The sequence below is a fragment of the Ptychodera flava genome, chromosome 9 (genome assembly GCF_041260155.1).
Source record: "Ptychodera flava strain L36383 chromosome 9, AS_Pfla_20210202, whole genome shotgun sequence".
In the NCBI taxonomy this organism is placed as follows: Eukaryota; Metazoa; Hemichordata; class Enteropneusta; family Ptychoderidae; genus Ptychodera; species Ptychodera flava.
In genome coordinates this window covers 15,433,125-15,446,041 of record NC_091936.1, presented here as the reverse complement: position 1 = coordinate 15,446,041, position 12,917 = coordinate 15,433,125, and the positions used below count along the sequence as shown (strand labels likewise).

The 12,917-nt window shown below is 37.2% G+C and overlaps 1 protein-coding gene and 1 long non-coding RNA gene across 2 annotated transcripts; one reads left to right on the top strand and one right to left on the bottom strand.

Annotated features, from left to right (window-relative positions):
• Nucleotides 1–3,509: 3,509 nt before the first annotated feature.
• LOC139140119 (uncharacterized) lies at nucleotides 3,510–11,929 on the bottom strand. The gene is made up of 4 exons (XM_070709154.1): nucleotides 11,568–11,929; nucleotides 10,661–10,738; nucleotides 5,666–6,232; nucleotides 3,510–5,188 (listed from the first exon to the last, which is right to left on the bottom strand). Exons 1-4 carry the CDS (start codon nucleotides 11,901–11,903, stop codon nucleotides 5,102–5,104), a joined length of 1,068 nt encoding a protein of 355 aa, XP_070565255.1. The 5' UTR covers nucleotides 11,904–11,929; the 3' UTR covers nucleotides 3,510–5,101.
• Nucleotides 11,210–12,154, top strand: LOC139140122 (uncharacterized). Its single transcript, XR_011553948.1, has 2 exons — nucleotides 11,210–11,318; nucleotides 11,591–12,154. It is a non-coding gene; the product is annotated as an uncharacterized lncRNA (long non-coding RNA).
• The last annotated feature ends 763 nt before the right edge of the window (nucleotides 12,155–12,917 follow it).

The window sequence follows — 12,917 nt, the reverse complement described above, 5'->3', positions numbered from 1 at the left end:
GATGTGGTGAAAATGTCTATTCCATAAAAATGTCGAAAATGTGAAATGATAAAAAGTGGAAGACAAATAATTTAAAAATGAAATTTCAAATTTATTAAAAAATGAAATGATCATGCAATGTCATAAACATTACATCTTGAAGAAAATACATTTGAATGAAAGAAAACGGTAACACAAAGTGACGTAAACAAGTAATTGTTAATGACATAGTCCCCACGTGATTAATGAATCTGGAAACCACTGACGTAAATTATTGTGAAGTGATACTGGTCAACATACATCCAGAAAATGGTGGAGAAACCATTGTATTGATGTGTATGTGAACTTGATGTCTGATGTATGAATGGAATTAGCTGGCTAAATTTGATAAAGAGTTTGGTGTGAATCAATGGTTGAAATGTGGTTATATGAAGTCTGAGTGTTGGTATGTGATAAAGATGGATATGGGTGGACAGATGTAGAAGTCCCTCACATGGAATATGTCTGTAGGTATTGTAAATATTTGCAACTTGTTGACCAGGCAATGTGTGAAGCTCAGTGTTAAACTCACAAGTGTAAGACGTGACTTGACTTGAAAGTACTGGGCACAAATGGAAATACAGGGCTGTTAATAAAGTGTGTCAATGTGATGGCTTTATCGACCAGATATGAACTGAAAATGCTCACGTGTTTCATTATATATTGCAGTTATGTGTAAATTTGAACCTTTGCCACGTGTTTGCAACTTCATTGAAAGTATTATGATCAACATAATGAACAATATTCACCACCGATTAATTCTAAAAGGTCATGAAGTATACAAATTTGTAATTAGCTGAAATGAAAATATTAAAGTTCCTTGACTGCTGTCATTGTATCACCACTTTATATAGCAAGTGTAATTACCTTTGGCCAAGTCCTTAAAGCCATATATGCCGAACTGTGAAAGCTCATTAGATATGCAAATTATAAATTAGCTGACATGAAAATGTTAAATGTCTTTAGATATTGTTTTAACCTGGTATAATCATCAATGTACATAGCATGTTTTGCCAACTTCGATCAAGTGAATCTCAGAGGAAAGATCATCGAAAATGCAAATTAGGAATTGGCTGAAGAAAAATTGCTTAATGACTTTCAATAATGCTGTATCATAGTATCCTTAATGTGTATACCAAGTTTCATCAACTTTGGTCCAGTCAATTCAGATATATATCCCTAATTAGCAAAGTTCATTAAATATGTAAATTAGGAATTGGCTGAACTAAAAATGCTTAACGATTGTTAATATTGTTGTATCATAGTGTCTTCAATATATGTAGCAAGTTTTGTCAACTTTGGTCCAGTCAATTCAGATATATATCCCTAATTAGCAAAGTTCATTAAATATGTAAATTAGGAATTGGCTGAATTAAAAATGCTTAACGATTGTTAATATTGTTGTATCATAGTGTCTTCAATATATGTAGCAAGTTTTGTCAAATTTGGTCAAGTCAATTCAGATATATATCCCTAATTAGGAAAGTTCATTAAATATGCAAATTCGGAATTGGCTGAAGAAAAACGTTTAATGACTTTCAAGAATGTTGTATCATAGTAGCTTCAATACATGTAGCAAGTTTCATCAACAATGGTCAAGTCAATTCAAATATATATCACTAATTAGCAAAGTTCATTAAAAATGCAAATTGGGAATTGGGTGAAGTTAAAATGCTTAACGACTTTCAATAATGTTAAATCATAGTATCTTCAATGTACATACCAAGTTTGGTCAATTTTGATCCAGTCAAATCAGATATATATCCCTGATTAGGAAAGTTCATTAAATATGCAAATTAGCAACTATCTTTCATGTCACCCCTTAATGCTTCCCACTGCTGATATATCTTGGTGTGATCAACATTTGTAGCAAATCTCATCAAATTGTGTGCAGTCGTTTGTAATGTATATCCGTTTTTTCTAAAATCATTAATTATGCAAATGAGCAAAAAGTATGCAAGCCAGACCCACCAAAAACTAATCAGTTTTTGCCATTTGCAAACTCAATCTATGTACCAGATTTGATTCTGATCTGATCAGCCGCTTTTGAGATATCGGACCAACACACAGACAGACAGACAGACAGACAGACACACACACACACACAGACAGACAGACAGACATCGCTGCGACATATGCTCACGTGTGTGAACACGTGAGCAAAAAATGGATTCAGATTTGTACTAAGATTTAATAAATTTCATCATCGTATTACACGAAATTCTCGGCATGAAAGGTGGCTGACATCCTGTAGTTCACTTCTATTGAAGAACATGATCAAATAGCTAACAAAACTGCATTTCACAAAACTGTGTACACTATATTTCACCCAGAGCTGTAATGCTGAAAGTCAGGAAATTTCAGAATCAGATTCGGAGTAATTTCATAGCAAACCTACAGAGCTGACACTCATTCCTGCAGTCAATTTTTATTCAGTACAACAAGAACAACAAACAAACAAACATGCATTTACTAACCACATTTTGTCTGGTACACAGTACTTGACCTGACATATTTTAGCTCGTTTTTAGCTCCACTGTCAGCGACACAGAACTTATCCAATAGGTTGGTATGAGGTGTCATCTGTAAAATTTTTACAATCCAAACTTCTTCAAAACAGCCATTCCTATTCCTATAATATTTTGAGTACACGTCCAAAGACATTGCCTAAATCAGATTTCTCGAATCTGAGATGAAATATTCAAATTTGTATTTTTGGGCAAAAATCTGCTGCTCCTTAATAGCTGTTCTGACAGCTTTAACATACAGATCCCTAGGGATGACCTTATTTAGATTTGTTCCAAGTGTGATGAAATTTGCAAATTTGTATTTTTAAGGCAATTTTTGTCATTTTTGGTCAAAAAAATCTTGAAAACCGTCTCCAAAACAGCCAATCAGATAGCTTTGGTATTTTGGATGGGTCTGTAGGGATGACCTATTTTCAGATTTGTTCAAATTGTGCAGAAATATGCAAATTGTATTTTTATGGAGATTTTTGGTCAAATTGTTTTAATTACCAAAACCCCTTGTCTGGTAGCTTTGATGTTTGTTTTACAGGATTATGGGATGATCAAAATGTGATAGTTCAAATTATGATGAAATCTACAATTTTGTATTTTGGGGCAATTTTTGGTCAAAAATTTCTCAAAAATTACTCATCCGATAGCTTTTATATTTGCTATACAGCTTCCCAGGGATTAACTAACTCTGATACATTGAAATTATGATGAAATCTGCAAATATTGTATTTTGGAGCAATTTTTGCCATTCTTTGTCAAAAAATTTTTTCTCATGAACTACCCATGTGATAGCCTTGATATTTGGTACACTGTTCTTTGGGATGATCTTATATGATATGTTCAAATTATGAAAAATCTTCAATTGTGTATTTTTGCAGCTATTTTTATCATTGTTTGTCAGACCTTCCTAAAATGAGCTATCAAACCTTTCCACCTTCTTGATCAACACAGGTGTCAATAACACAGTGAAGCTGTATTGCAGTAGGTTGCTTGTTTATTTATTAAAACACCATCAACAAAAACAAACATGGCTGTCTAGCAGCCATATTGGATCATACTGCAAAAGTAATTTACATCTAAATCGACATGCGTAAGAATGATATAGAGAGCAATCCTTGTGCCAAGTTTGAAAGATATTGGCCGAAACTTGTATGAGCATTGGCTTGTAGACATCACACGCAGGAAACAAAATGGCTGTCACGCCGCCAAATAGGATCGTATCAAAAAACAAAGTCATGTGCATGTTTATGACATCTTAAGTAATTCTTATATTGAGTTGAATGACATTGCCCCAGGCATCTCTGAGAAATCTGTGTGAACGGATGCACGGGCGGACGCACGGACACGACCAAATCTGTAAGTCCCCCAGACTTTGTCCATGGGGACTAAAAAGATGCAAAAGCAAAGAATTGTCAGGGTAATTGCAAAGTATATGTAATGTTGATTCAAACACAATAATCATAACATACTGCAATATGGAAAGGAAATTAATATAACATATAAAATAACAATAAATCCTGATGAAAAGTTACATAAAACTTCATTACAAGAAGAAATCATATTTGGCAATGAACAAAAACTATCTGAAATGCAAAGATCATTAAACAATGATAAAACAAGTTATATTTGGTCAGTTGTCACAGGCAAGGCAGCAGGAACGTAGTTGCAATACCCTCTGCCTATAGCCTTTGGGAAGAGCAATGTATTACTTGTAACACACTGTAGCCCTCATGACCAGGTAATACATATCTGTTGAATATGTAGTTTGTGTCGTATGTTTTCTTTATCTAGTCACAATTTTATCCATGTGTGAAGTGTCAAAACAGCCTATAATTTCAGTCAGGAGATATCAGTACTGCAACATGTCAGTCATATATAACATAGCTCTGAAAGCCCATTTAATACAAGAATATTCAAGTTTCTCGTTGTTAATCCATTTATGTACATGTAGTTGATGACAGTAAATTCCAAAAAATATGTCACCTCTATAGTGTCCACAGCTTCAACGTGACGTAAGTTTTGAGTAGATTCAACCTGTGCTTTAATTCTTCAAACCTTTCCTACACATCATCAAATACACTCTGTTTGGTGTAGACACATGACTGCAGCAACATTTTTAGTTCTCTGTGCATGTGCTGCTCAATTTCACTAGATCTGCAAAAACGAAAGTTTTCCCCCTTTATCATTACAGCATGTGCCATGAGCTTTGGTTCAAGTGTTTTGATACACTTTGTGGCAGAGTCCGTTCAGCGATTCAATTCCATTACGTAGTCATCACCCGTGTTATTGCTATCACCGTCAGACAAACTTATAAACCTGTTCCACTTGAGTTGCTTCGGCAGTCTTGGGAAAAAGAAGTGATCTACCTGTAGTAGTGGCTCGTCGTAGGAAATTTTCAGGTCTGTATTTGGTTTTGTGAGTAGTACGGAACACTAACATGGAGTAATGCCAATTCAGCATACATCTTTTACCATCTCCAGCTGATGAAGGCATGATGGCAACTCTTCTGAGTAGTTCATACTTCCTTACAGCAGCTGCACAATTGTACATACATGTCAGTGTCGTCATCCGCGTATGGCATACGTGTGATCCTCACGAACTGTTGGCTGCTGTTCTTGATTGGCCATTGTACCAGGGCTGCCTTGCTGCATCTGACATAAATAAAACATTCAAGTAGATATATAGTTTAAGTGTGGAAAACAACTTTGTAACACTACATCACATTTATCTGTATGATCGTCTCATTCTAACCCTGAAAAGACGTGATCTATATCACTGGGTATGGTTAGTTTGTTGACGTCTAAAACTTCTGAATGAAAATGCAAATAAAGGTACAGTAACTACTTACAACCAGGATGATTCTATGTCTTTCCTAGTATGGGCCACCATATGGTTTCAAGTCAGTAAAAATTTATACAAAACTCATATTTCAGTTTAAAGAAGAATATAAAATGCTCATTTTTCAACAGACAGTTCTACACTTTGAAAAAAATTGGTGTGATGCTAAGACAATCTGTTATCTTACTGTATTGTCTGTTTCAGGATCAGGATTGGCAGACTCTGCTATGTCATCAACTTCTGAAGCTGAAGCTTGTAATCTGTTCTTAACAGTTCTGTGGCACACTTACCCCAAAGCCGGTTAGGAAGTTGTACCCTTCTCTTCGTAGCCCGCTCTGGTACATCATTTTTCCGATCAGGTGCTGCAGGGCATTCATGTTCCTGTCCCTGGCATGCACTATTATGCACGCTGTCATGAGAATTTTGGAAATGGGTGTACTCTTAGGGCATCCGGAAGACAAGGCAGTCCATAACAGTGGCAGCGATTGTTTTATTTCTTCAACAGCATCTTCGCTATTGAAATCAAAATCATCGCTTTTTAAATGATGCAGTGTTCTATATTTTTTTGATTCAGATCGAATTACATCAGCTAGACCTTGGATAGATTTCTTCTGTAAACATTCCTTGGATAACAGTTTCCTGGTTGCTTTCCGAATTGAGCCCTTGCATAGCGATGATATTATATCGCTTGTTTTGATTGCTGTGGAAGTTGAATAGAACTCTATGATCTGTGTGCGCCTGGTAGATACATGTATAGGACCCTTAATGCTGTTAGAATCCGCTTCCGCTTTCGAAGGAGAAGACGTTTCCGATCTTGGGGAAGAGCAGGTTGAATTACTTGGCGATTCAGGAGATGTCTATTGAAAGTTAAAACAGAAGCATATACGTACATGTACTGTATAATGCTCTTGTAAGAAAAATGATAACAAAATAATGGCATCTTTTATTGAATTATTCATTTTACTGTAACTTTTACCAAATTTTCTTGTATTTCTTTATCGTAAAACATTTGTATACCCACCCATCTAGTACCAAAACCAATTCCCCCCATGAACCTGCTCATCCAAAATCCATCGTTGGTCATAACATAATGTTTTTTCTACATATGAATGAGAAAACAGTGAAGTCAATTGTGAATAGCCTATCAATTGGTCATACAAACAGTAGCTGCAAAATTGATGCTCCATGGTGAGGCGGTCGTTTAGTTTTGGTTTTTGCATCCTCGCCCACCAGTAGAGCTACAATGCTGAAGGTCCTGTGGAGTTCAAAATAAGAGCACTGCACATGGTGCGGTGTTTTGGTGTGAAATCCCACATACCGGTATTTACCGGATTTGGTCGCACAGATTTATCACTACAGGAGACTAAACACTATAGACTTAACACTATACTGTACAATAACCTTGTCATTGATGGGGTTTGGTATTTGTTCAGACACATCAATCGCATTTCATAATAATTGAGCATGGGGTATCTCAGTGTTCGCGCTAGGATTTTTTCAAATTAGCCACGGTCTGCTGGCGTGGCTAATTCATGCAAAAAAATTAGCCACAGCAAAAATTGATTAGCCACGCATATATTTTACTAAAAACACAAAGATGTACAACTGATGTGACTCTGTTATTCAAAGTAAACAATGTTGGACGTCACTGGAACATTTCTAAACACACTTCATGAGCAAATCATTTTTTAGTCGTAAACTCACTTGTCCCCGAGCAAGAAGACAAAAAAATTGCTAGCCCAGCCAGTTTCAACAGGCCTACCTGTGACTTGTTGTTTCACTGCCTGCTCTCCAGCTGCAGAATGTGCGCCGCACATTCTGGACAAATTGCGTCTGACATGAAGATTTTTTACCTAAATTAATGAAACTTGTGTACCAAAAACTATAGCAAAATACCACAGACTTTTTTCTCCTTGTCTTTGAAGATACGAACCAGTCACTTTTTAGCGTAGAGCATGACCGTTTACACATGATATACAGGGTTCGCGGTAGAGGTCGCCACAGTCGCAAAATGCGAATAAAACTTGTTTGTGGCGAACGAAAACCCATCGGAAATCGCCACGATCTCAAAAGCGTGGCGACAGCTGATGATAAAACTAAACAGTCCAAATCTTAATGCTTTTCCACTGATATGCTAAAGACAACATAAAAAACTCTTTATTTAAAGCACTTACGTGAAATTGTAAAGGAAGACAAAATACAGAAAACAGTTACAATTACATTCTCGCGATCTCGATCTCCATGAACTTGCATTCCGATCACGTTGATACTGAGATAGACAACCATAGCCAAAAGCAGCAAAACTCAGCGAGGATTCCGAGCTTTATTGACACAGTATTTCATATCGCAGTATCAAATCAAACTGATTACACAATCCCTGGATCAGCGACATTTTAGTGAAATTTCCACATTAATCATAACTTGTAAAAAGTTAACGTGACGGTGAAACAAAGACGTCGTGTATGCTGTCGATGTGAACCGTAAACTAACTGGCATGGCCTGTGCATTGACTGCACATAAAAGCAAGTCGACATTGCAATATCAAACGGTCTACATCTTGTGAAAACAACGACATAGCAATGAAAGTTGTAATAGTCATCGGTAAAAACTCTCCACTGATGGAAGGATAATAGCGTCAAACAAATGAAATTGCATATTTAGAGAAGGAAAACCAACGTCGCATCGCGTCGTGGCCTTGAGTGAGAATAACAATGGCGGATGTGCGGAGTGGGACTATTCTATTTAGGTAACGGGGGTACGGAGGGACACAGATTCATGAAGGTACTGGCAAAACGTGCCATTTTCCTAACGATGCTGTCGCTGGAACTTCAATGTCTCATTGTTGTAACACCTTTTTAATAGTTTTTCTGATCGGAAAAGTAATTTTACTAACTGTAATGATCTATTATACGCTCATCACCTTTCTGTATCAGGGTTTAACTAGGGTAGGCATGTAAAGTAAAGTGAAGTAAGCCTTTATTGAAATCCTATCCCAATTGGGGATCTTGATCATAAAGTGCAATACAGGTTTTGCAAAATCAACAACAAAAGAGTATATATAGATGAGGATGTAACATGATCATCAATATTTTACTCTTTTTCATTTTTTTTTATTGTGGTCTGAGTTCAAACAATATTCCAAAATCACATAATGATGATTTGACTGTTCTTGAAAAATGTTTATAAGGTCTTGTGTGTCTCTGAATGTGTTATTACAAATGTTTAGTTTACTTAAAGATCATGTCTACTGTCTGTGTAGCCTTCGCAGTGAAAAAAGAAATGTATAGTCTCATGTATCTCATATATATATATATATATATATATATATATATATATATATATATATATATATATATATATATATATATATATGTATGTATATGTGTATGCATTTATGAATGTATCACATCAAAAACTTGAAGACTGAAGCATGTTTCTACCAGCATTTAGTATGTGTGGCTAATGAAAGTTGCGTGTGGCTAATAAAATTAGGACCAAATTAGCCACACTCAGTAAGTGTGGCTACTAATTTGAAAATCCTACCGCTAACCCTGGATATAACATTGCAGTACCTGATCTGATAACAATACTATGCTTTTGTGCTTTCCTACAACCACGGGAGCTCCGTGTCAATTTCTCTGTGAATACAATAACCCTATGCATTGGAAGTGTCCGATGCGACGATGGTGGTTGACTCCCACATGCGTATGTTGTATTCAAAAGCATGGACGGTCATGATGAGCGCACTATTTGTTGAAAGGGGTTAGGAAATATCACGAATGTTTACAAACCCATTACGTTTGATAAGATTACCTTACTGATGAAAGAAAGCAATAGAGGATAACCAAGCAATGGAGAATGGAAGTTCAAGTGACGGAACTGCAAGTAAAACCAAACTTACTTGTGGTATTTTTAATCCTCGGTCCCTCTTCCCTAATAGAAGAGTCCTTTTTTGATGTTATATCCGCCATAGCTGTATGTCAGTCCGGTTGTCTCAACGTCGCGATGTGATGGTCCGGACGATTATTTTGTTTCTTAACAAGAGAGATTTCATGTGTCACAGCACGATCCAAATAAATGACCCTTTTATTTCAGGCATTTCACTCATGACTACAACAAATTTCATTGCGATATTGTTTATTTTTATCTTTGAAAGGTCTGTGTTTTTGCGTGCTGCTACGGCCTAATCACAGTGCATGATGTAGGGGCCTACTGTAGACCATGGAGGTATCTCTGCGACCTCCATGTGTAGACCCACCTCAGTTGAATTTTTACGGAGCTTGACGTCAAATCGTATGGTTTGTTTGTCTTTTTTCCGAGATTAAATTCGAGCTGCAATTTCCTAGAAATTCGTCTTCTTCATCCCAGAAATCGAACTTGGATGAGGAATTTCATGTCAGTTACATAGGCTCAGAAACGTCCATCTCTGTGTTCATTTTGCTGCAGGCGTTTCTACATGTCGTTTGCTCCCGATCGACTTTGCTACTCTCCTCAGCTGTCTCCTACACTTCATACGCTAGCCCATCCGGCTAGTAGAGGTACCAAAAATTACTTGCCCGGCGGTAAAAACAGCTAGCCCATGAGTTCGGGGTAGTGAATTTGCTCGCCCCTTTAAAATATATACATTCCTATTCTGGTGAACGGAGTATTCGGGTCGCTTCCAACACCCGGAAGTAATAGTGCAGAGGCAATTGTAGTTGAGTGATTGATCCGACGATGTGTCCAAACAATTTTGGGGCAAAAAATTCAATTCGCAAGCGTGGCTAATGACTTTCAAAAATTTTTTGCAAAATGAGAGTTTTATTCGCATTTTGCGAGTGTGGCGAGCGCTAGCGCAAACACTGGTATCTGTGCTTCTGGGAGCTGCCATTACAGGAAGTTGGTAATGATGGCTCCCAGAAATGATTTTGGAAGGCGATTGACGTGTTTGAACAAATACAAAACCCCATAAACCACAAGGTTAGTGTAGTATAGTGTTTAGTCTTCAGTAGTGATGAATCTGTACAAATACAGTAAATATATGGGATTTCACACACAAACACTGCACCATGTGGGGAGCGCTTATATTTTGAACTCTGCAGGGCCGTCGGCATTGTAGCTCTAGACTGGTAAGCAAGGCCACAAAAACCAAAACTCACCGACCGCCTCACCATAGAGCTGCAAGTTTGCAGCTAATAATACAGCAATCAAGTAAACAACTCAAATGCTGTTCTTAAGTGATGAAAAGTCCTGGTCTCTGTGACAGATGTACCCGATGTAATGCATGTTCCATGGTCAAGCCTTACCTCTGTAACCTTCATTCTTTTCTCTATTGGAGTTATATAGTCTTCGCAAACAGTGTAGTGCTCAGTATCATCATAATCCTGAAGTGAGAAGACATTAAATAGGGTGTATTACCAACTTACACAGGGAACACAGAATTTCATCCAGACAGGGGGATGGAAATCCCCCTCTGTTGACATGTTGGCATCCCCTGGCAATTTGTCGGTGGGACCAGCCCCCCTAACCCCCACCCCATGAAATGGTGCAAGTCACACCTTAGAGGTTAGTTGCAAGATTGTAGCGCTACGGTAAAGCGGTCGGTGATTTTTGGTTTTGCGACTTTGCTCACCAGCAGCGCTACAATTGTCGATGGCCCTGTAGAGGGTAAAATAAGCGCATCCCACTGAATGAAGTGTGTTGATGTGAAATGCTACATATTCACTGCATTTTGTCGTACCGATTTATCACTACTGAAGACTAAACACTACTTCACTAACCTTGTCATTTATGGGGTTTGGAATTTGTTCAAACACGACGATTGCGTTCCGAAAACATTTCTGGGAGCCGCCATTACCAACTTCCGGTAATGGCGGCTCCCAGAAACACGGATACCTCACTCTCAATGTTTATTGAACGGGATTGACGTGTTTGAACAAATTTGGAAACCCCATAAATGACAAGGTTAGTGAAATATAGTGTTGAGTCTTCAGTAGTGATAAATCGGTACGACCAAATGCAGTAAATATGTAGATTTTCACATCAACACGCTTCGTCCAGTGGGATGCCCTTATGCATTGTAGCGCTACTGCAATACTGGTGAGCGAAGTCGCGAAAACCAAAAATCACCGACCGCCTCACCGTAGCGCTACAATTTTGCAGCTAACATGTATGGTAATTGTGAGCCACGAACAAAACTAGATTATCATTTACCCATGTTCTCTCTCTCTTCACAGTCACTGAAGTTTCAACTGGTTTTGCAATTTTCAGCAGATCATCTTTTATATCTGAGGCAGCACGGATGTGGGATTTCCAAGACGCAATCTTTCGTCGGCAAGGTTTGCAAACGTAGGAGTCGTAGTTCCTAATGTTTCGAGAAAAAGTAACGGAAAATATGGCTTCAAAGTCCTCTAGAAGTGGCTTCCGAAGTCCGTTCTTTGTTATTAGACGGTATCTGTCTCCAGTAACGGTTACAACTGAACAAATCGCACAAAGGCTTGTATCCTGCACAACGACACCATCAGTGAAAACTTCGTACAGGGTCGCCATCTTGAATTTTAACACAATGCTCAAGATAGATTCAGTTTTGGATTCGATTTTAGATTCAGTTTCGGGTTCGAGTGACTGAAAGAATAACATTTATAAGTCGAAATTAGCCGTATAAGTCATGCAGAAGTTTTGCGAAGAAAGTACTTGTCTCAAAGAACATGTTTTTTACTGGATTATCTGTCGGCATATCGTATATTTCAAAGCACAAATTGTGTGCATATTATATTTAAAATTAAAGTTGTTAAAAAATAGTGTACTGTCAATTATATTTATAAATAATCTTGTGAACAGATTTGTTACCAAGGGTACTTGTTGAATTTTATGTATGCTTGTACAAGCAAAAATTATTACAGTACTTTGCAAGAACACTTTGTGAAGAAATTCAGTTCAGACACCGTTTTTATGCTTGGTATCTTCACCTCTGTCTCGGAGATTACGTTTAATTTTTTCCTTTGAGCACGAAATTTAAGTTTAAAAAAATGTTCAAAGTCATAAGTGGCATCCCACGTAATTATACTGAAATCAAAGTTTCTTTAAAATTATATCTAATTAATGCATGGTGTCAGCCTCAGATTTAGGTTTTTAGCATGGAACTTTAACTCGATTATCAATTTCAATGGAAAGATAGCAACATTGTCATTGGCAGCTCTGACAACCTTGAGCAAGAACGTCTCAGTATGTATAAAGATTCATCTATTTCATACAAGAGCTGTTTTACTAAGATGTTTTACATGATCGGAAACTTATTCTTTAAATTTCAATGTGCAAGCTGGTCGACCTTCAGATTATGTGAGAAAATATTATGTCATGAAATACATGCTACATATTCGGGTTATCTAGTTATCTAGTTATCTACTTATGTATCGGTAGTTATCATATCCTTCGAAAAAATAATGAGCTGGAAATATGGAAGTATTCTCAGTTAGTCAAATCCGAAACCGAATCCAAAACTGAGTTCATTTTCAGCATCGTAAGCCGCGAAATTTAAAGTGCGCCACCACAGGAAATCTTCAG